Source organism: Mixophyes fleayi, chromosome 1 (genome assembly GCF_038048845.1).
Source record: "Mixophyes fleayi isolate aMixFle1 chromosome 1, aMixFle1.hap1, whole genome shotgun sequence".
Lineage (NCBI taxonomy): Eukaryota > Metazoa > Chordata > Amphibia > Anura > Limnodynastidae > Mixophyes > Mixophyes fleayi.
In genome coordinates this window covers 246,130,509-246,151,555 of record NC_134402.1, presented here as the reverse complement: position 1 = coordinate 246,151,555, position 21,047 = coordinate 246,130,509, and the positions used below count along the sequence as shown (strand labels likewise).

General features: G+C 38.2%; 1 protein-coding gene across 3 annotated transcripts in view; it reads left to right on the top strand.

The window, feature by feature from the left end:
- RFX3 (regulatory factor X3) overlaps positions 1–12,217 on the top strand; it is a 219,317-nt gene extending 207,100 nt beyond the window's left edge. For all 3 annotated transcript variants that reach the window (XM_075209024.1, XM_075209034.1, XM_075209016.1), the window contains one exon: positions 2,544–12,217. In XM_075209024.1, the coding sequence (XP_075065125.1) occupies positions 2,544–2,785 (242 nt within the window). In that variant the 3' untranslated portion in view covers positions 2,786–12,217. The remainder of the gene's footprint in view (positions 1–2,543) is intronic.
- Positions 12,218–21,047: the final 8,830 nt, after the last annotated feature.

Sequence of the window (21,047 nt, the reverse complement as noted above, 5' to 3'; positions counted from 1 at the left end):
CACCAAATAAAACAACAAAATAAAAATTGAAAACTGTAAAAACAAAACAACCTCACTGTTTAATAAACATATTAAGGCTTAATTATATTGCCAGAGAAATCCTTCATTGCACAGTCACTTAGGGGGCTATTTATTATCCAGGGGCAATAAAAAAATCTGTTTTCACAATTTCAACAGATTTAGGACTTTTCACCCAATGATAAATACACCCCTTAGTGTGAGGGGTGCAGGTTACATGGAGATACTGAAGGAGCGATCCAAGGATTAAGTGCAGGGACAATTACAATGCAACTTGCATCATTACAGCACCACCTCTCGCTGAGCAACAGTGCAACATTGCTTCATTGCTCAGAGGGGAGGTAACTTGATGCTGGTGGGACGCTGGAGGATGGCCTACTCTGGCGAGAGAACTCCCCAAATTGCAGAAGTCTCTCAGACATTTTGAGAGAGTAGACAAGTATGCTTTGTGCTTTAAATTACAGAATACAAAAACACAACATGCAATAACATCAACAAGTACAGAAAGTGGGAAACAGCCTCTGGGTACAACACAGCCCCCGTCCTAGAGCTGGGAAAAGTAAACCCCACAAACTGCACTAGATCCTCTGCTTTGACTGTCAACTAAAATTAGCCACCCATCCTTTTATGTCATCATATCACAATGGTATAAAGGAGATTTTATCTTTTTTGGTAGTTATAGTAGACCTTTTTGTTGTATGTACACTCGGAGTTGAAGTAGCAGACGTGGCAGAATATATTAGAAGTTTGTAGTAAGAGGTGCAGCTATTCTTGAAATATTATATAGCTTTCTTCCTGGGGGCTGGGGGAGGGTTGGGTGCAGCCATCCATTGAATTTTTCGCCTCTATGCAAGGTGTCTTAGACCCACAGCACTTTTTAATATTCAAGTCTACGCTCATATATTTAAATGTTATTAACCCACCCATACCTACTTCATCAATGGCTGCTTACAGTAGGTTGCCTTCTCTGCTAATGGCTTGCTCTCCCCTTTTTTGACACAAAGGGGTACATTAATGAACAGCAAGTACGCAATGTAATGCAAAAGCCATTTTTTTTTACTCCTATGTCTGTTTTTCCACCATTGCACCAGACTCTGCTGTTGCCCAACGCTGTATGTGTCAAGATGAGCTATACTTTTGCTCACTTATGGGTGAATTGTGGTATTCTGAATGCATAAAGGCTGAGGAGCAAACCATACGTTTGCCTAAGTGCATTTTGCAACCATTTAATTTATTTATTTTTTTGTGTGCCAGATAATTGAATTGAGTTAGAACAAGTAGACACAGATCTATCTTAAAGGCATTATCTACTTCCTATAACAGCACAAAGCATTTACACCTCAAAAAGCCTTTGTTTTTTATCTACACATTTAGTATTTAGATGCATCTCTTCCCCTCCAGAAAACCAAAAGGCTGTATTGCTGGTGTGAAGCATCTGCATAACATCCACTGTGCTGCAGCACCATGCAACTAACAATCTCACCCTAGTGTTCCAATTGCCTACCTCATTAGTTCTACAAAGCCACCAGAAGCAGTGGTCTGCAACATCCATTAGTCGACAGGGTTACCTACAGCCCTTCTAATTAGAAGCAGTTTCCTCAGTTGGCCTTCTTTCTATTGATCGTAACGTGACATCCTCAACACAGGACCTTCACACAGGCTTTGTAGCAGGATATGCCACGATTAGATTTTATGTTTCCTCCGTGACCATCATGACCTGCCAATCGTGAATTAATGTACTGCTTGAGCTGTGTGATGTTTTACTAATGTAGAAACTGTAATAAAATACAAATAGAACACTTACATAAGCTGGGTTATTTGTTTCTTCTACGATTGTGTATGTAGCAATGAATATTTTCATTTTGTTAGCATGCCTGATGTACCCATTGTAAAGCTGCATAAGAAAACAGGGTCAAAGCTATTATTTATAGAAAATATATATGCTTCAGATAAATAGATTTGCATGATTGTCTTAAAAAGCCTATAAGACCTTTTTGCCCTGACAATTTGCAAAGATTTCCTGTAACGTTCGATTCTAGAGGTTTTGCCTTATTATCACTGTCGATGCATCATTTTACATTTACTAATGTATCAGATGGCTAACACAGTACTACCATTTAATTGATGCTTTATAAAATTATTTCTTAGTTTCCCAAAATGTTCAGTTGTTTAGAAGTCCTGAAGAATTTGGGGCATTTTGTACATTACTGAAAGGGGTTGCCCAGCTTCAAGTAACTTCTGGATCATATCAATTAGTATGTAGGAACAATTCAAGGGCAAACAATAACATAGTCTACCCGGATGTTCTAATGTCCTTGGTGAAACACACAGTAATATGAAATTAACATAAAGCATTGTATTTCGAAAAAGTGACCATAGAAACAGTTAGTAGTCTGAAGATGGGAACCCTCTTTAATGTAATTGCAGTATTGCATTCAGTAGGTGTGTTGATGATTAGCTATATGTCTTTCTCACACTTTCCCCCTTTCTCTTTGTGCTAGTTTCATGGTTATTTGTTTGTGCAGATGAGGGCAGCGAAGTGGAGAGTGACATGGATGAGGAATTGGATGACTCTGGAGAGCCCCCAGCCAAGAGGGAGAAAACTGAGTTGGGTCAGGCATTTCAGGTGGGCTGCATGCAGCCATCACTGGAGGGCAGCGTTCAGCAGAGCCTGGTTCTGAACCAAATACACAGCGAGCACATTGTCACAAGCACTCAGACCATCAGGCAGTGCAGTGCCACTGGGAATACCTACACTGCAGTCTAGTGAATATGAAAGCTTTCAAAACAGAAATTTATAAATATATGTATGTTGGGCTTAAAAGTGCGGCAGTAGAACAGAATATGCCTAAAGGTCGACTGTTGTCAAAATTTCCTATTGTGACCTTAACTTTTTTGTCAACCTTGCCCCAAGCACAGTTTCATTTACGTACTCGCAATGTACAAAATGGTTTTTTTGTGCTTGGTTTTAATCTTGGCTTTTGTTATGATCCTTTTTTTATTCATGTTATTCTTTGAAGTAATCGTATCTTGATTCCTAATTCCTTAATGTCCCACTGGAGTTATTTTAAAACTCAATTTTGTTGTTAAGTTTTTTTTATATTTTATTGCTGTGTTTATCGTAGTTATTTTTATTAGTTGCACTTCTTTAAAAGAAAATGTTGATCACTTACACTGGAGAAAAGAGGTGCGGCAGCAGACGCATGACAAATATATGGGGAATCCCGTTATCTATGTAAGATAAGATATTTATGAGTATGAAGGTAAATGTTTTGGCTGTTCTGTTGTACAAAGGAGTATTCAAGCATCTTCTTTTGCGTCCTACAAGTCAATATCATGACCTGCATGTAGCAATGCAGTAAGCTAAAGTTGTGATACAAGTGAAAAGTATGCTTTTGTCTAACAGTAAACAACACTAACAACTTCCGTTAATTGTACCCATCTACTTTAGAATGATATTTGCAACCTGTGGGGGTCACTTAGCGACGATGCATTTTATCTTGTGTTAGGTATTGCTGTGAAACTTCTGCTCCATTTTGAAGGACTTTGAAGTACAAGAGCAGTCCTCCGTTGGGATACTACTGATTGTGCATTGGATACCATTGCACACAAATCAGATATGCTCTTCAGCATACCTGATAAGAGATGGTATGAAATATAACAAAAAAGGACACACAATTACCTAAATCTTTAACCTCTTCACCCCTGAAATGGCTTGCTAATGACTGGCAACAATGCGAGATCATCACATAAAAAAGGCCTTTTTTTGGTTAAGATGTAGTCGATGGAAAATTATCTGTTGGTAACCAAACTCTGCAGTGTCAAGATTCAAATAAAAACTCAGGGAAGTTGGGGTTAAAGAGATAAATGTGCTGAATAGATAAGGACTAATGTTAGAGGTTTGTGTTCCTTCTATTCCAGAAACTCTCTATTTCATAACAGTAGTTCATTCTGCTGCTATTACACTGTATATATATATAGATTCATATATATGTACACATATATATGTGAAGAATATAATTTATAGAATGCAAGGAATGTAGCAACCTGCATAGTATTTAAGATTGAGAACTGTTAACCAGGTTCTTAGATCAGCTGTTCTTGATACCGATGTTAAAATATTGATATTTTTGAGACTACCATTCAATTCAGCTTTCTTTCTCAGGTTCCGCTGTTAGACGGAGCAGTAACATTACTGCTATGCTCCCCGGCAGACCATCACTTGATTAGCAAGTTTCCAGCTCAAAGAACAGGCTGTTAGATGGCACTGTGGTTTATGTTAATGTTATAGAGGGGTGTGATTTGTGCACATTAGCTGGAAACGTACACACTATTATTATGATTCTATCCATCTATTTCTATATTGTCCCCAGAGATGATGGCATAATATATTCATTTTTAATTTTCCTGGTGGTCCGAACACCCAATTTATTTCACATATCTCCAGTAAAGTAACTGACTTTAACATTTCACTGTCAGTCGGATCTCGACAAGACAGATACATTGAATTAAAATACTACTTTTCCTGCATTTTGGTTAGGATACCAAAGACTGAAAATCTATAGTAGGTAAATGTTCGCTATCTCTTTGTGTAGGCAATGAGTCAATTTAGGGGATTGTGATTGTATCGCCTTTGCCTGCTCAGTTTCGGACCCTCCAGTCACCCAACCAATAACATCGTGCTCTAATGAGGTCAGACTTGCCCTTATTACTTTACTACACCCCCATGCTGTGTTGTATTATTGGATAATTAAAAAAGGATTAATAGGGTGCTTTTGAGAGTAGAGAAGAGGATTATGACAACAATCGCTCTGTAGGTAAGCAGTGCCATCTTTATACTAGCTAGGAAAAGTTCAAAATAAGAATGATACATTTGTCTCTTAATATTCTTAACCCACACCGCTACAAAGAAACACTGTAAACCTGGTCAGTGTGCTTGTAAAGGAAGCTTTTTTGAATGCAGCTCTCCTATATTTTAGCCACAGCATCAGAAACCGCTATATTAATGTGAGTAGGATAATGTGTGAAAAGACAAAAGTGTGTGTAATACATTTAGGCAGTGTACCTGGCACACCTCATTGGAACTTCTCCCCATTTGTGTAGGGTTTAAACAGGTGGCTAGACACACCATTGCCATTTAAGAATGTACATCAGGGATCACAGTACCTCGCCTATTTAAATGGTGCCTTAAACAGAACTGAAGCTAAGGTGTAGTTGTCTTTATTTTCTTTCTTGTTAATCATGTTTCAGCAAGGTGTGCCTGTTGTTTTTAAAGCCCACAGAAAGTGGGGAAAATTCCTAATTTTGTAATAAATTAGTAACCGTTTTTTGCTCTTCTAGATTGAAAAATATACAGATTCTCCTCTGTGTCTCCCTCTCCCCATTTTGTAACTAAAGGTATTTTGCTTTTGTGGAAGTAGCATTTTCTTGGGATTGTGGGAATTGTCTCCATAGGCCGCTGCATGTGCGTATTTCTGTGGAAAGCAAAACATGTCAGCGAGCAATTTTTTTTTTCTTGCCAAAAGGGTCAGCATAGATGCAATTATGTTCAGCCCTTTAAGGACAGCAGGGTGTGTAATCAAATGAAACCCCCGCATATCATGTCCTTTATGCACTGAGGTCAGTTTAATGCATGGTTTGCCCATGCCCTGAACAATGCAAAAAAATGCAATTAGAAAATATTGATTTGTGTCGATTAAAGTAAGAAGGCCAGGACTGGATATGCAGTTAGAAAATATGCTATTACACTTTAGAAAAATAAAATCATGAAAATCACACTAGAATGGTAGAGAGAAATAAAAGATCTTTGAGTTTTTTATTTAACTTTGTAAAAAATATGTATATATATTTCTGTTTTATAGTGATTGAGAGCATGAGTCTGGTTGTCCTCGCCACATATTACAAAATAAGCACAATTCCCTCATTTTTTTTATCAAAATGCCCAAAGGAAGTATAACCAACAATTACACAAGCAAAATACACAGAATGATGCAACAAAAAACATGTCCAGACTCCAATGTAGCATTTTCCTGAAATGTGTAGTATAGACTAAAATGTCCCAGCTATCTTTACAAATCAATATTACTTTTTATTTCACAGACCAAGTATATATATTTTCTTATTTAATATGCTAGCAGTCATTTGGACAGATAGATCTGAACACTACTTATTATTATCATTACTTTCAGTGATATGTAGTTGCATTCTTTATGTACCTTATACTTTATTTAGTTAAGTTAGGCTGTTATAATTACATGAATGGGATAGCAGGGTCATTTCCCTTAGCCACCAATTTCAAGTCTTCATTTTCTTAAAAAAAAAATGTCCTCTGCTGCTTTTCTGTTAAAAATGTAAGAATATAGCAAGAAGTTAGTTTAATACCATGTTTGTGAACAAAATCAATGACGTCTAAAGTGTTAGCTGTCCCTTTAAACTAAAATAATCTAGAGCTTGTCTTTTATGGGTCAAACCAAATGTACACTATATTAGCATTTTAGTCACATGGGGGTTTTAGACCGCTGTGATTTTCTGACCAGAAAACCCTTTGTAATCTAACAGAAGGATATGCTCATATATATGCTCACTTGGCATAACATTGAAATGAATGAGTCCCACTGGCTCCCTGGCACACAGTGGAGATTATCTGTCACCCATGTGAATTATAGTGATGTTGGTGCTATAAAAATATGACTCTAGTAAATGTGAGATTCATTACCCCTAATCGTTAAATCAATCTGTAATAGTTAGTGAAAAAAGAGTGAAACTAATTATTTTGAAAACAATCAGGTGCAATTTTACAAAATTTACCAAAAAGCAGTGACATTTGTAACGTGTAATTAAAATACAACATTTTTTTTCAGTCATGTGATCAGTAGTATATGTGGTATGATTAATAATGGCTTTGGTGCTGACCTTTCGTTTATTAAACATGGTTGTTTTTCAGGGTTTTTACCCATATACAGTTTTGTTTTTGAATTGTTTACACAGGGAGTCTTGAATTGTTCAACTTGTACTTCATAGTGCCTATCTGTTACATATATTTATTCCATTCCATATAAATACAGTAGTTTCATGTGAGTTGTGCCTAATCCCTTTGTCAATCTATATATATTGAATAAATACACTCATCCAATTTATTCACTCTGAAAATATGTCCAAGGACGGAAGGCACACTAAGATGATTGCAGTGTAAAACACAACAAGATAAGGTAAATCACCTCATATAACCATTTTGGTTCGTGGCTTCTTTTCACATTTCTAATTGAATGCTACTATTAGTGAACGTGAAAAGCACATCCAGATGTTTTTAATTTAAGAAACCTTCTGAAACATTTTTGGAAGTGCATTATATTGGAAATTAATTTTACAGTATGTGATTATTTTGATCTCGGGCCTTTACATTCGGGCACAAATAGTGTTCTAAATCAATTGTGTGATTTCACATCTGCCTTGATAAACCAGTCACAAATAAAGAGAAGGACAACAAGCTTTGGGGCTCTGTATTTTAGAACGTTGTGTGCCTATTTTTATTTTTCTGTAGCTGTGGATGGACAGAGTAATTCTAACCAAATATTTACAGGGAATTAAAGGAAATTTCTAAACACAATGAAATTGCGTAAAAAAAATCCATATTAGCATAATATACAAGGTACAGGTTCTGTCCATGTATTCGGAATTACTACTGACATAGTTTTTTCCCCTAAAACGATGTTACTTTTCATTTAACTACTACAGTTCCCTAAACCTGCCTGTGTCTGCCAGATTGTAGCTTTAGGTGTGTTATACAGAAAGTAGCACCGACCCTTTAAGTACTAGAGAAATATGCATTGAGTTTTCATAAATAGGCCTTTCCAGTGTCATAAGGGTTGAAAGTACCTCTTCTGTCTGTATAACCAATAATTTTGTCTGCAAAGCTGTGGCAAATATTTTAAAAAAAATCAGATACTTATTTGGATAATTAAGTAAAAGACAAAAAAAAAAACTGGAATAGAAACATATGTTCTATTATTAGAGTGTTTATTGTAAAGATGGTGCTTAACCCTTTGAGCATTGTAAAATACAGGAAAGTAATGCAGTAACTCAGTTCTACTCCATAGAAGAGCTCCGTGCATAAGACCCGTGTATGGAGAAACTGCTTTTATCTTCTACAGGTCGATTGGAGCGGATGTCACTTTAGATGTTAAAATAAGATGCAGCCTTAGTCATGTGCTTATTTGAAGCTATGTAAAATGTATAGTTTCCAGTAGAAACTCTGCATATTTGCTTGATGTATTTATAAGCTAACAAGTTCTTCATAATATTTGCTATAAGCTAGCTTCTGAATCTGTAGAACTATAAAAGAGAAATAGGGGATCTGCGCTTTCCAAGTGAGGGTGATATAGGGCAGCAAGGGGAACAAAGAGATAGGAGTTGGTCTATACTCCTAGATAAGCCATGCCAAACATACGTAATTCCCCAGCGCGAAACAGAGTGGAGTATTGTGTAACAAGGATCTATAAATAAATAAAGTATATTCTGTATTAGGCATCAAACCAAGCATACATGAACACAGTTCAAAAAGAAACAATATTAACAAAACCAGATATTTGGATATCCAAGCACTACTAAGTTGGATTGGATGTACCAGTAGAGGCTGGGTGTATCACTGGAGTCCATAAATTTGTGTTACCAGAAGAAAGCCAATAATTACTGGATACTGGTGTATTAAAAACAGCAAAAATAACAGCAAAAAAACAACAAACAACAATTATTTTATTTTTTGCTGTTATTTTTGCTGTTTTTAATACACCAGTATCCAGTAATTATTGGCTTTCTTCTGGTAACACAAATTTCACTCCACTCTGTTTCGCGCTGGGGAATTACGTATGTTTGGCATAGCTTCTGAATCTGTACCAAACTGAACAATGTAAAGTGTTTCCTTCTGGAAAAGGGGCAACTTTATGTAGAAAACATCAAATCATAGCTTCCCCTTCAGTACAATGTTAACCTGTCTAGTGTGCAGTTATGGGATGTTCTGTCCTACCACCTGGAGGCAAATCTATGAAGCATCGGTTTCTGCAAGTTGCCAGATATCGGTGACTTTGCAGGGGAGATCTAAAGCGGCAATGGCTGTTTAAGGCAAACTTGCCTTTAAAAGCCATTGCCGCTTTAAATTTCCCCTACAAAGTCGCCGATATCCGATGACTTGCAGAAACCGATGCTTCATAGATTTACCCCCTAATGTTTGTTTCCACTTAATGATATCTACAGAGAAATGGAGCTTGCTCTATTCTTTAGTCATTAAATGTAGCAGAAGGTGTTCCTCTCCTTCTTATTTGTACAGGAAGGTTATTAGTCAGTGTAATAATTAAGACCTTTTTCATGGAACTATCTCCTTATGATTCTTAGTAGGTTGTAATTATTGCATATTAGAGGTGCCCAATGTATCATTTATTCAGTGAAATTTCAACACTGAAACTATTCCCATAAGCCTTTCCTACAGTTAGAAATATATTTGCCTTCTGTACGGTTCCTACTGCTGAAAATGTTAACAGTCTACAATACATGAAAGGCCCAGAGGAAAACTGCATGTCACAGTGTACTGAGTCTGCAAATACATAAAATAACATAAATATAGGGAGAGCCTGGGAATGCTTAACTGATTTAAAGCCTATAAAATGTGGATGTAGGGCAAAAATCCAAGTTACGAGCAAGATAGTCATAGTGTCAGCAAAATACAACTCAGAAAATAGAAACTTTGCACAACTTTTATTTAATAATTGATGACCATTTTATTTGTATTGTTTCCCTCTTTTTTTTTTTTAGTATGTTTTGTAGTATTTGTTTATTAACCTGCCGATGTTGTAAAGCATGCAACTGTGATTTATCAGAGCAATCGCAGTTCTACTTTAAATGGTTTTGTGGTAATCATATGTGTTTTATTTTTCCAGTAAATTCATGATTGCAATGATATTACTGTGAAATAAGAACGATTATCAAGAACTATTCATGTTTAAAGGAGCATATGGCCCTAAAGTTCCAATTTACTAATTTTGTCAAAATATCCCAGCTACACAATGCAAGAAATTATAAATCCTTTTTATGAGTATTTGTTTTTTTTAAAACATTGGATTAGTAAAAAGGAGATTGGGGCGATGCAAAACAGATATTGCATATAAATTAAATGCAGCAGGCTAAACACCTTTACCATTACATTATACCTGTAATAGGTAAGTCACAGTTTACATCACAGTTATTTGTGTTTACCGTGAAGTAGAGTAAATTATATTTGTGGCAAGAAGGTATCTTATGTTACCCATCTTTCAGCGTTGATTTCCATGGAAAATTAAGCTCTGGAATTAGATCTACATGGCTGCCCGCTTCTTTCTATACATACAGTGCATATGTTCTTACAGCTGTACAATACTCAAAGGGTTGTAGTTTGACAATTATTCTGTTGATCTTTACAATTATTTACTGTAAATGCTTCTTGGTTTGCATGCCTTGATCATTGCTGCTAGTGGTTGTACGTGCCAGTAGAAATAAGTAGATTTTTACCTATTTTGCTTGGTGAAAGCCACTTACAAAGTGACTGCCTGGTTTACTTTTGTTCTGTTTGAGTAGCTACTGGTTTATTTAGAAATGTTCAACATGCCTTATGTTTTAACACTGGCTTTAAACATTTGGGGAGTGAAAGCTCTGAGTTCAAAGTTTTGAACCACATTATCTGTGAATTGCATACCTCACAACTTTTCAAGTGGAATTGGGACAACATGGCCATATGTAGAAGAAGTAGGCATGGTCACCGGCTGTGGCCATAGAGTCTGACGTACTGAGCAGCCCCCCATACTCTTCCCCTCCGTAAGAACACCCCTTCAATGCCACTGGTGCGTGGCACCTTTTCACTGCTTCTCTGCTTTGCAGAGCAGCAGTGAATTGGACATACCTCCCAACTTTCCTGCCTGATCAGGATAAAGCTCTTAAATCTTGACTATCTAACCCCCACCTATGGAATTGATAGACGACAAAATTGTGGCCACGGGAGAGGGAAAATGAAAATGTCTGTTGGGCAATGCAATCAATTTTTTTTTTTTTTTATTTCTTAAGGTGTTATTTTGTTTGGCAAACGGAAAAATTCTGAATCTCGCAAATCTTTTAAATGCTTCTGCTTATGTACAGCTGACAAGCATATATTCAACAATGTGTATGCCTTAAATGAGAACACATCTGTTTCAAAATCGGCTCCGTGACCCATCAGGGTACCTACCTAACAATGAAGTTGTGACTTTAGCCTGTGCTGAAAATCTTTGGGGCTGAGAAATGAAACAGAGTGCCTTTGTGATAAAAGTAAATGAAGATCTTGAAAATAAATGAATAAAATAATGGGTTAAGGTTTGTGCCTTTCAAGAGTAAAATTAAAAGTAACTGGATTTTACACAGACCTAACTACGCTATTAATTGGAAACTGCTCAGGGCTTTCTTACCCCAACAAGCTTCAAAACGCCATCTTTTTCTTTTCTGTTTTGTAATTTTTTTTTTAAGTACCATTGTATTCAGTTGAACTTTGTATTTTTTTAAGTGCCATTGTATTCAGTTTCACTTGGTAAGTGGCAGAGGACATGAATTCAGTCCACAAGCACAGAAGAATAGTAGCAGTAGGAATTTTAAATATTTTTTTTTTCCTTTTATTTCATTTTTTTTTATATAGAATTAATATGTTGCATAAAAATAAGGTAGGAAGCTTTCTTTTCCTTTAATAGAATTGTATGTGTGTGATAATGTAATGTTCTTTTCCAGTTTTTGCATTACAGTTGAATATACTTTTTTATTTAAAACCTATTTGGAGAATACCACGTGATGCATTTTTTTGTATAATGTATTGGATTTTGTAAATACGTATTTCCTGATGTGATTTTTGTGAGAAATGCTAAATCTTTTAGTATATCATGTCCTCTCCAAATTGGCAGGAGCTAAATGATAGTTTGTGGGCAATTTGTATTGTGTACTGTACAATAACTGGGGAACTTTTATAATTATAAAAAATATATATATATATATATTAACTTTTAGTGTGTTGTTTAAAAATGACTGGAACATACTAAAGATATTAGTAGGATTTTTCTGAATATTTCAGACTTGAACTCAGGCTAGCTTTCTTGTGTTGTTTTTCAAAACAAAATTGTGTCTTGTCTTTTAAAAATTAATAAATTTGTTTTCTTGTTACAAATGTGTGTAATTATTTTATTGTTCATGTCTTTATATTTAAATTACTCTAAACTGAGGAAAGTAAATTATATGTAAAAAGAAGTAACAGTTACATACGGGATCTCAGAGAGATAGTCATGTTTTGCTGTGATGGCCCAAATTTGCATTTCTTGCATACTACTGTATGTCTGTCTCTCCTTATTAAAGCAATCCATCCTGGTGGATAGTGTTAAAAGCTGACCCCTGTCCTGGTGACAAGTGTAAAATTGAAACCTTATCTCGGTGGCTAATGTAATGTAGAAAGCAGACTATAGTTCACACTTACCTATCACACTATGTATTTCTGACTTGGTGACATATTATTGATAAATTACAGCAACAAGTGGTTTTCTATTGCTGTGAATAAGCAGCATAACATCTAAATATTTTGTAACTTGCCTGTCACATTATTTCAGCAGAAAAAAAAGGCTTTTATAGCACACACCATTTTGTGTTGTAAGTACAGTGTAGTATAATACACTACCTTGAAAACCCAAATTTGGTATTTATTTGAAGAGCAAAATATTTTCTAAAAAGCTGTCAGACTTGCTAAAGGGTATAATATGTAAATATTTTGAAAGTTGCCTACCAAATAATTTCAAAGGAAAAATGTATTTACAACACTACCACTACATGCCACCTGTTGCAAATTGTATTATACTAACTTATGTTATTTGTTTGATGAAGAACAAGAGTAGTTCTAAAATAATGTCTTGTTAGTGATGCTGTCATTCAAAAGGCAGAACTGCAAAGGTGACAGTCAAGGGTCACTATACAGGCATTGACAGACATTTCTTCTCTCACTGAAGCAGGAAGAATGAGGGAACGGGAAGAATGGAACTTTTATAGGGTCATGTGAAAGTGAATGTTGTGTTACTATTGGCTTGTTTCTGTTAACTTTACTGTGATTGGTCTGATTGTACAGGGGGTGTTTTTAATTCAGTGGATTGCGTCCAAAATGAGGCCTGATTCATTATTTGACGTATGGAGTTAAGAAATGTATAGGAATTTCAAGTTTGGAAGAATTAATGCAGTCATCTTTCATGATGAGCTCTGATGGACAAAATGATTAAGAGAAACTCTGCAATTATGATTATGTGAAAATTGTTTACATTTTTTTAAAATTAAATGTAAAAGTAGGTCCTCTGCCTAAACCCCAGATACTAAATTTCTAGTTACACAGTGTGACCAACAGTTTGAAAACAAATTCTAGTACAGTTAAGTTAACCACCTACAAAATTATTAACTGCTTTCATGCTAGCAGGCCAGGATGATGTCCATGATTCAAGGAAAAACCTCACAGCATGTGAGTATGATAACCAGTTTATCAGTTGATAATTTTTATAATCATATATAAAGGTAGCCAAAAAGGATGTGGCGCCCTTACTAAATATGCTGATCAACCAGAACATTAAAACCACTGACAAGTAAAGTGAATAACATTGATTATCTCGTTACGATGGCACTTGTTAAGGGGTGAGATATATTAGGCTCTGGGAAATATTCTGCTGGGAAACCTTGGGTCCTGGCTTTCATGTGGATGTTACTTTGACACATACCACCTACCTAAACATTGTTGCAGACTAAGTACACCCCTTCACGGCAATGGTATTCCCTGATGGCAGTGGCCTCTTTCAGCAGTATGTTCTGGAATGGTTTGAGGAACATGACAATGAGTTCAAGGTGTTGACTTAGTCTTCAAATTCCCCAGATCTCAGTTTGATCGAGCATCTGTGGGATCTGCTGGATAAACAACAGGGCTGGCAACTAACAGGGCTTAAAGGATCTTCTGCTAACATGTTGGTGCACATACCACAGGACACCTTCCGAGATCGGGTCAGTGCTGTTTTGGTGGCATGAAGAGGACATACACAAAATTAGGCAGGTCGTTTTAATGTTGTGACTGATCGGTGTATAAGTACGAAACTTCAGACAAGAAACTGTTGGCTTTTCCAGGCTCTCGTAGACACACAAAACACTAAACAAGTATATGACTGCTATTGTACTGCTGCAGGCTACCTGCAATTCTAAGGTCTAGCAATACAAGTATTTTTTTTTTTAGGTTTTTTTTAACGTAATTGCTTTTATTGAGGAAAAAAATGCAACAGATGAGACGATACACAACGATAATATCCAGAGCTGGTAAAATAGTCGAACCTCAATTTAAAAAGAAACAAAGCAAAAAAAAAAAAAAGAAAAGCTAAAAATAAAATAAGACAATGGCAGGTAAAAGCAGAGTCCAACAAACAAGCAACAAGGTCACAACAGGTAAGCAAATCTTAGGACAGCAAGGCATCCAAAGGAGCAAGTCAGCAAACTGTGAGACACACTAACGCTATAACCCTCCCTACCTTAAATAGTCAAGGCTTCCAATCAGAGTGACAGGACAATAGCACTGTAATAAGCCACAGGGGGCTGATAATTAATTTGACATGTCCCTGTGAGTAAATTAATATTTATCTGCGCACATATCCGGCTGCCCTCTAATGCCAGGATGTGGTGCTTCTTAACATTAGCTGAGCGTCCCGACCATTGCCTAGGAGGCAGTGAGGATGACGTCACAGGAAGTGACCTCCCAGTCATCATGACGACGGCTGGGATGCGACTGGTAGGTGAGTCGTGGCAGCATGGGTAGTGCCGCGACTCGTGACAGCTGGACATAGTAAAATCATTCAAAGCCTAATGATATCAATCCGTCTAAACCAATCATTCAGTGTCTGGTGATTCAGAGACCTCCAGTGCACCAGAATAACTGCTGTGGCCGCATTATTCAAGTGTCTGAGCAGTGATTTTTTTATAGTTAGAAATGGGCTTATCTGGGTTGTTAAGCAACTAGAAATCTGGACCTTGAGGTACTGAGTAACCCATGAGTTCCTCAGTGTAATCCCAGTCTTTACACCAGGTTGGAGCCATTGCAGGGAAAGAACACCAAATGTATAGGGGACAGTCAGGAGCAGAACCACACCTCCAGCAAGAGCCCGAGACACCCAGGTGCAGTTTACACAGGTGGGACAGGCACTTGTACCAGCAAAAAAGAACTTTGTACTACATCTCCACCATGGAGAGGCTAGAGTAGCTAACTATAGTATTTTGGAAAACTTTAGTCTAATAATGGTCAGAGATAGGCCTCCCCAAGTCTTTATCCCAAGATATTAACAATATGCTTATTGTAAATATATGAAATCGTATATCTAGGTTCCTGTGGGGTGCAGCACAAGTCCTCAAAACCAGAGAGGCTCCTACCGATTCCACCATGAGGGGAGGCCCCATTTTTCTTGCCATTCACCACCAGCTGACCACCGTACCACGAGACCATGACCTACAAGCTCCTTGTGGGAAGCCAGGATTATGGACCAAGGGGTCGAGTGGAGATAATGAGAAGGATATAAACTTCAGAGTGAGTAGCCTAGGCCAACGATAAAGTGTAGGACCTATAGTGGTGTGAGTAGAATGTGGTAAATTTAGCAGCCAAGGTAGTATAGCAGAAGGGACTTCCATCATATGGCCTTCAATTTGGACCCAATGTTTGGATGCTACAGCCCTAGTCCATTCCATTATTCTATTGAGTAGCACTGCCTGATGGTATTTGGTAAACAGTGGCAGTTGCAAGCCACCCTGGGATTTCCTCTTATAGATAATGTCATGACGGAACCTGGAAAGTTTCCCCATCCAAACAAATTACAAACCAGGTTTTGAAGATCAATAAAATATTTGGGAAGAATGTGGATTGGCAGTGCCTGAAGAAGGAACAAGAGCTTCGGCAAAGTGTTCATTTTTACTATATTCTTCCCAGCCAGGAGAATGCCAAACATAACTTAGAAATTAAAAGAAGAAAACTGACCTTATACAGATCAGAGAAATATTTAGTAGGTGAAACACCTTGGTACTTAATGCGATCAGGGTGCCAGGTGAAGGGGAAAGAGCCTTGGAGGCCCTTTAAAGTGCGTGGGGAAATCAAGAGATTCAGGGCCATAGATTTAGTGTAATTAATTTTAAAGTTTGATAGCTCACCAAACTTCTGAAACTCATCATTAAATTTGTTAGTAGATCACTGGGTTGGTAACTATGGCCATGAGATCATCCTCAAATAGGGCTAGTTCATACTCCGTTTTTCCCACCCACACCCTGGGCACATCAGGATTATTTCTAATAGACCTGGCCAAGGCTTCCATGCAAAGGACAAATATTAGAGGGGAATGCAGGCAGGCCTGCCGAGTACCTTTATATATTGGAAATGTATCAGAAAGAGAACCATTCACTTTGATATGCCATGGGATCTCTATAAAGGGAGAGGATTCTGTGTAAACAGATAGGACCCCTACCCATGTGCTCCAGAACCCCATTAAGGAACTGCCAATCTACCCCGTTGAAAGCATTATCAGCAACCGTCAATAATAGAGTAGGAGTGTGGGTATTCTGGACGGAATACATTAAATCAATGACCTTGGAGGTGTTGTCCCGACCCAAGACAAAGCTAACCTGGTCACAATGGATCAATCATTTAAACAAAAAGTTGCAAATCAACATTCAACATAGAGATAGGTCAGTAACTGAAGCGCTAGGAGGGGTCCTTACAATCTTTGGGCAAGATAGTTCTATAAGTTTTTAAGAGAGAAGCCTAAGTCCTCAGAGATCTTATAGAGAATGCCCAAAAGCTAGGATTTAAGGCTCTCCCAAAATGTTGCTAGTAGCAAATCTTAAACCCATCGGGGCCTGGGCTTTTGCCCGCCAACGTTGAAGAAGTAACGTCCTCCAGTTCCTTTAAGGAAAGTGGTTGATCCAGCAGTTCCTCATTTTGCACACACATCCTTAATAGCAGTCTTTTGCTTTATAATGAATGCCCCTAATTGAATTAACTTACCCTTCAACAAACACTTATGAGTCTCCCAGAGAGTCACCTTGGACATAGTTATGGAATCTTTGTAGGTAATGTACTCTACTATAGGCGAGTTGTGTTGATCCTTACATTAGGAATCATAGAGGAGGGATTCATTCAGCTTCAACATCCATTGTTGGAGAAGACTAGCATTGAGATTTAAGGTAAGAAAAATGGAAGCATGATCTGACCATGCTACCTGGCTTATATCTGTTATTTGTATCAAGTGTAGATGCCTATGACTAAGAAATAAATAAATTCTGGAATATGCAGAGTTGGGATGGAAATAAAACATTAATTCCTGACCTGTGGGGTGTTTTAAGGCGCAAGGAGTCAGTCAGCTGGAAGTCATGAAAGATGCGCCTTACCTTACACTAGACCTTGCAAGAGTGTTTCAGGGTTTCACCAGAGGTATCCATGGATGGCTCCATGATCCAATTCAAGTCACCACCAAAGACTACAGTGCCTTCCAGGCCGGATTCTAGAGAGTCCAGGGTGGAAGCCAGAAAGGCTGCCTGAATGTGGTTGGGGACATAAATATTGACAAATGTAATTTGGTGGTGAAAGACCATGCACTTCAAAAGAAGGCAGTGGCCCAAAGGAGTAGTGAGAAAGATTGGAAACCAATAGATATTTAGAGAATAGGGTGGCCACACTCTTGGTCTTCCCCATAGGGCAATTACTATAGAAAGCATGGGGATAATGCTTGCTATGGAGGAGTGGAGCCAAATCCTGTTTGAAGTGGATTTCCTGAATAAACACCATATCCGTCTTATCAGTATTGAAATTGTGAAGGGCTTGAGACTTCTTTTTGGGGACATTAAGGCCCTGGCATTGATAAAGCAAACCCCAAGAGAGCGATTAGAAGTAGGAATGGCTGTTATAGAGGTATTGCTGAATACTGGCATATAAGAGGGGGAGAGAAAGTAGATGAAGTAAGCCCCAAGGAGTCAGGAAAGGGCCAACAGCGGGAGGAACAAGAAAGGCAAGGATGGGAAGGGAAGGAAGGAAACACAGAAAGAGAAGGTACATATAGTAAGGCAATAAAACAAAAAGAAAATTAAAGCACCACACCTGGAGATGGTAACAACCATATACATAGTGTCAGATATGAAAAAAGCATGCAACAGTGGAAGAGAGGGGGTCATCAATCTGTCAGAACTGTCACGCCATTCTTGAAGAGAAACATCAGGTAAGTCCAGAATCCAGCAGAATCGGTAGCGCTTGCTTGCCATTATGAGTGGTATGGAGGCTAAAGGGGAATCCCCAAAGGTACTTAACGTTATGTTTGTGGAGCTCCTCAGTCAACGGTTTGAGAGTCCTCCTCTGTTGTAAGGTTTGCCAGAAGAGGTCCTGAAACACCTGAATCATGTGACCATCAAAGTCAATACCAGCAAGGCCTCTGATTTTCTGTAATATATCCTCCCTTTGGGAGTGGTAGTAAAATCTACAGATTATATCTTGAGGTTTGTCCGTATTGAGGGCTTTGGGACACAGGACTCTGTGGGCCCTATCAAAGATAATTTGAGTGTGGGAATCTTGGCCTAAGACCTTGTTAAAAATCTTTGTGAAGACATCCACAAGCCCGTGGGAGGGGATATCTTCCGGGATGCCTCTAATACGGAGATTATTACAACAACCTCAATTATTCAGGTCATCAACTCTCGCCAGGAGGTCCTTGAGTTCAGAGACCTGACGTGAGATCTACTTTTACAGTTTGGCAACATAGTCAGTTGAGGAGTCTATAATATTCCATCAATGTAAGTCTACTAGCCAAATGTAAGATATCCACATGAGTTCCATAGCTATAATGTCCTGCTTAGTTGAGAGAGATTTAATTTGATGCAGATTCATCCAAAGAGGTAGATGTCTCCATGGGTGCCAGAACTGGATTCGGAGACGGTGCACTACTGGAGGATAGAGCTGATGCGGTGTGGTTCATAGAAACCATAAGGTAATTTTGCATATCGAATCAAGGCGAGGGTTCCCTGCCATAGTTAGCCTTTTTCTTAAACCCAGTTCTTCTGTCTATCTATAAGGACCGGTAAAAGTCTCAAAGAATAGGTCATTTCAGATGTCGAAAATGCCAGTTACAAAGTTGCATACATGAAGGTTGTGCCGATCACATACCCAAATAGTAGATCAGGACACAGTGAGGGTTAGCGGCTGCATAATAATTGAAGGCCAGGTATTGTGCAATTACAACAGGATACAGTCCAGGTCACTAGAGAGATAGTGAATTACTATGTAGATGAATATGTAATACCAATATTGACCACCTAATGCTGCAGATGACACAAGTGTACTGTAATATCTGGGATACAATATCAATGACAGTTTACGTTGTGAGTCCTCACTGACAATATCGGTGAACAGGGTTTGGGGGGATGAGGAACACCAGTATCAGAGTGCCCAAGCAGTAATGAAGGGCCTGGAGAGCCACACTCACTACGCCCAAGGGAGGCTCGTGGTGTCTTCCACTTCCTCCAACAGGCACTGCCGCAAAAAGTCTCAGGGAGAGAATGCACCTCAAGCAACAGGGCTCTTCACATACGGCAGGAGGGTATACTGAGGCACTGGGTGGCTCAGAGGCACAAATGGAGTCCCCGTAATGGTGCAATAATAGCAGCCAAGTACCAAGTAAGTGGAAGAAAAAAGGTTGCCGTCCAGCAGTGCCGAGTAGGCCACAGTGAGGCCTGCCCCCATTGAGGAGCAGGCCGGAACAGTAGAGTGGCAAAGTTCTTGCTGATGCAGGCTGCAGATGGTTCAAACTGGTCCAGATGCAGCGGTGGCAGCAAATCCTAGGAGAGCCAATATAGGGAAAGGCTATCCCTGATTGTTGTGGATTCACAGCAGTGAGAGACAGAGCTAATGCAAAGTACGTCCTTTCACAATGGTGTCCAAGCCATTCCCCAGTATTCTTTTTTTTTCTTTTGATTATCTTTAAGCCCATCGGCGTCATCCTTTTCTACTGGAGAAGTGAGTACTGAAATTGTTATGTACCCAGTAATACAAGTGTGTATTGCCTAGGGCTTTGGAAACACTGAACTTCACCATGAGACATGACCTCTTAATTTTATGGGTGAGACTTGCACCAAGACAGTATTGGGGTAAGTATGGATCTGTATTTCAGAATAGAGTTTCTGAGCATACCCGTCTGAGGTGCTTGTTTAACTTTGTAAGTAAGAGTTGTTAAATAATAATACATGGTACAAGAAAGGAAACAGGTTACAGCTTCAGTGATGTTATTAAGGCAGCAAATTTAATTTCTCTGCTCATTATTTGTTGGCCAAAATTAGTGTCTGTTACTAAGGTAGCAGCAAAGCAGGCTTTAGACTTTGACTCTTCAAACATCTCAGTTTTCCCTCACCTCTCTTTATTTTATTACTTGAACTCTTGCAAAGTTTCAAAGAACAAAAACAAAATAAATACAAGTTATAAAAATAATGACAGCTTAAACATAGCCCAAATTAATATTATTATATGGTCTTGATTATCAAGCTACAAACCAAATCAAGTTAAGGATGCAGCGAAGAGAGTATAAGGCATACAGCAAAATGGAGTCAATTATGTAGTCAATTATTTCACACTAAACACAATATATAATCAATGCATAAACAGCCTCAGCAATGGTGTCATTAATGACTGGACACCCAGAGGTGTCTTCTCCTAACATTGAAATAGCATATTTAGTCTCAGACCATTTCTACCAGTTCCTGCTAGTATACATAAAATGATTTTGCCCAAGGGTCTCTTTGAGCAAGGCCAACCATTTCTGGAAGCTTGGGTCACACGGCCAATCCAAGATCTGGTTATATTTACTTTACCGTTACTACAGCAGAAATATCCGCTCATTTTTCCTCACGCCCCATAGAGGTGCAAAGAAAAATGAGCAAAGATTTCTGTCAAAATATCTGCAGCAAAGGGTCTC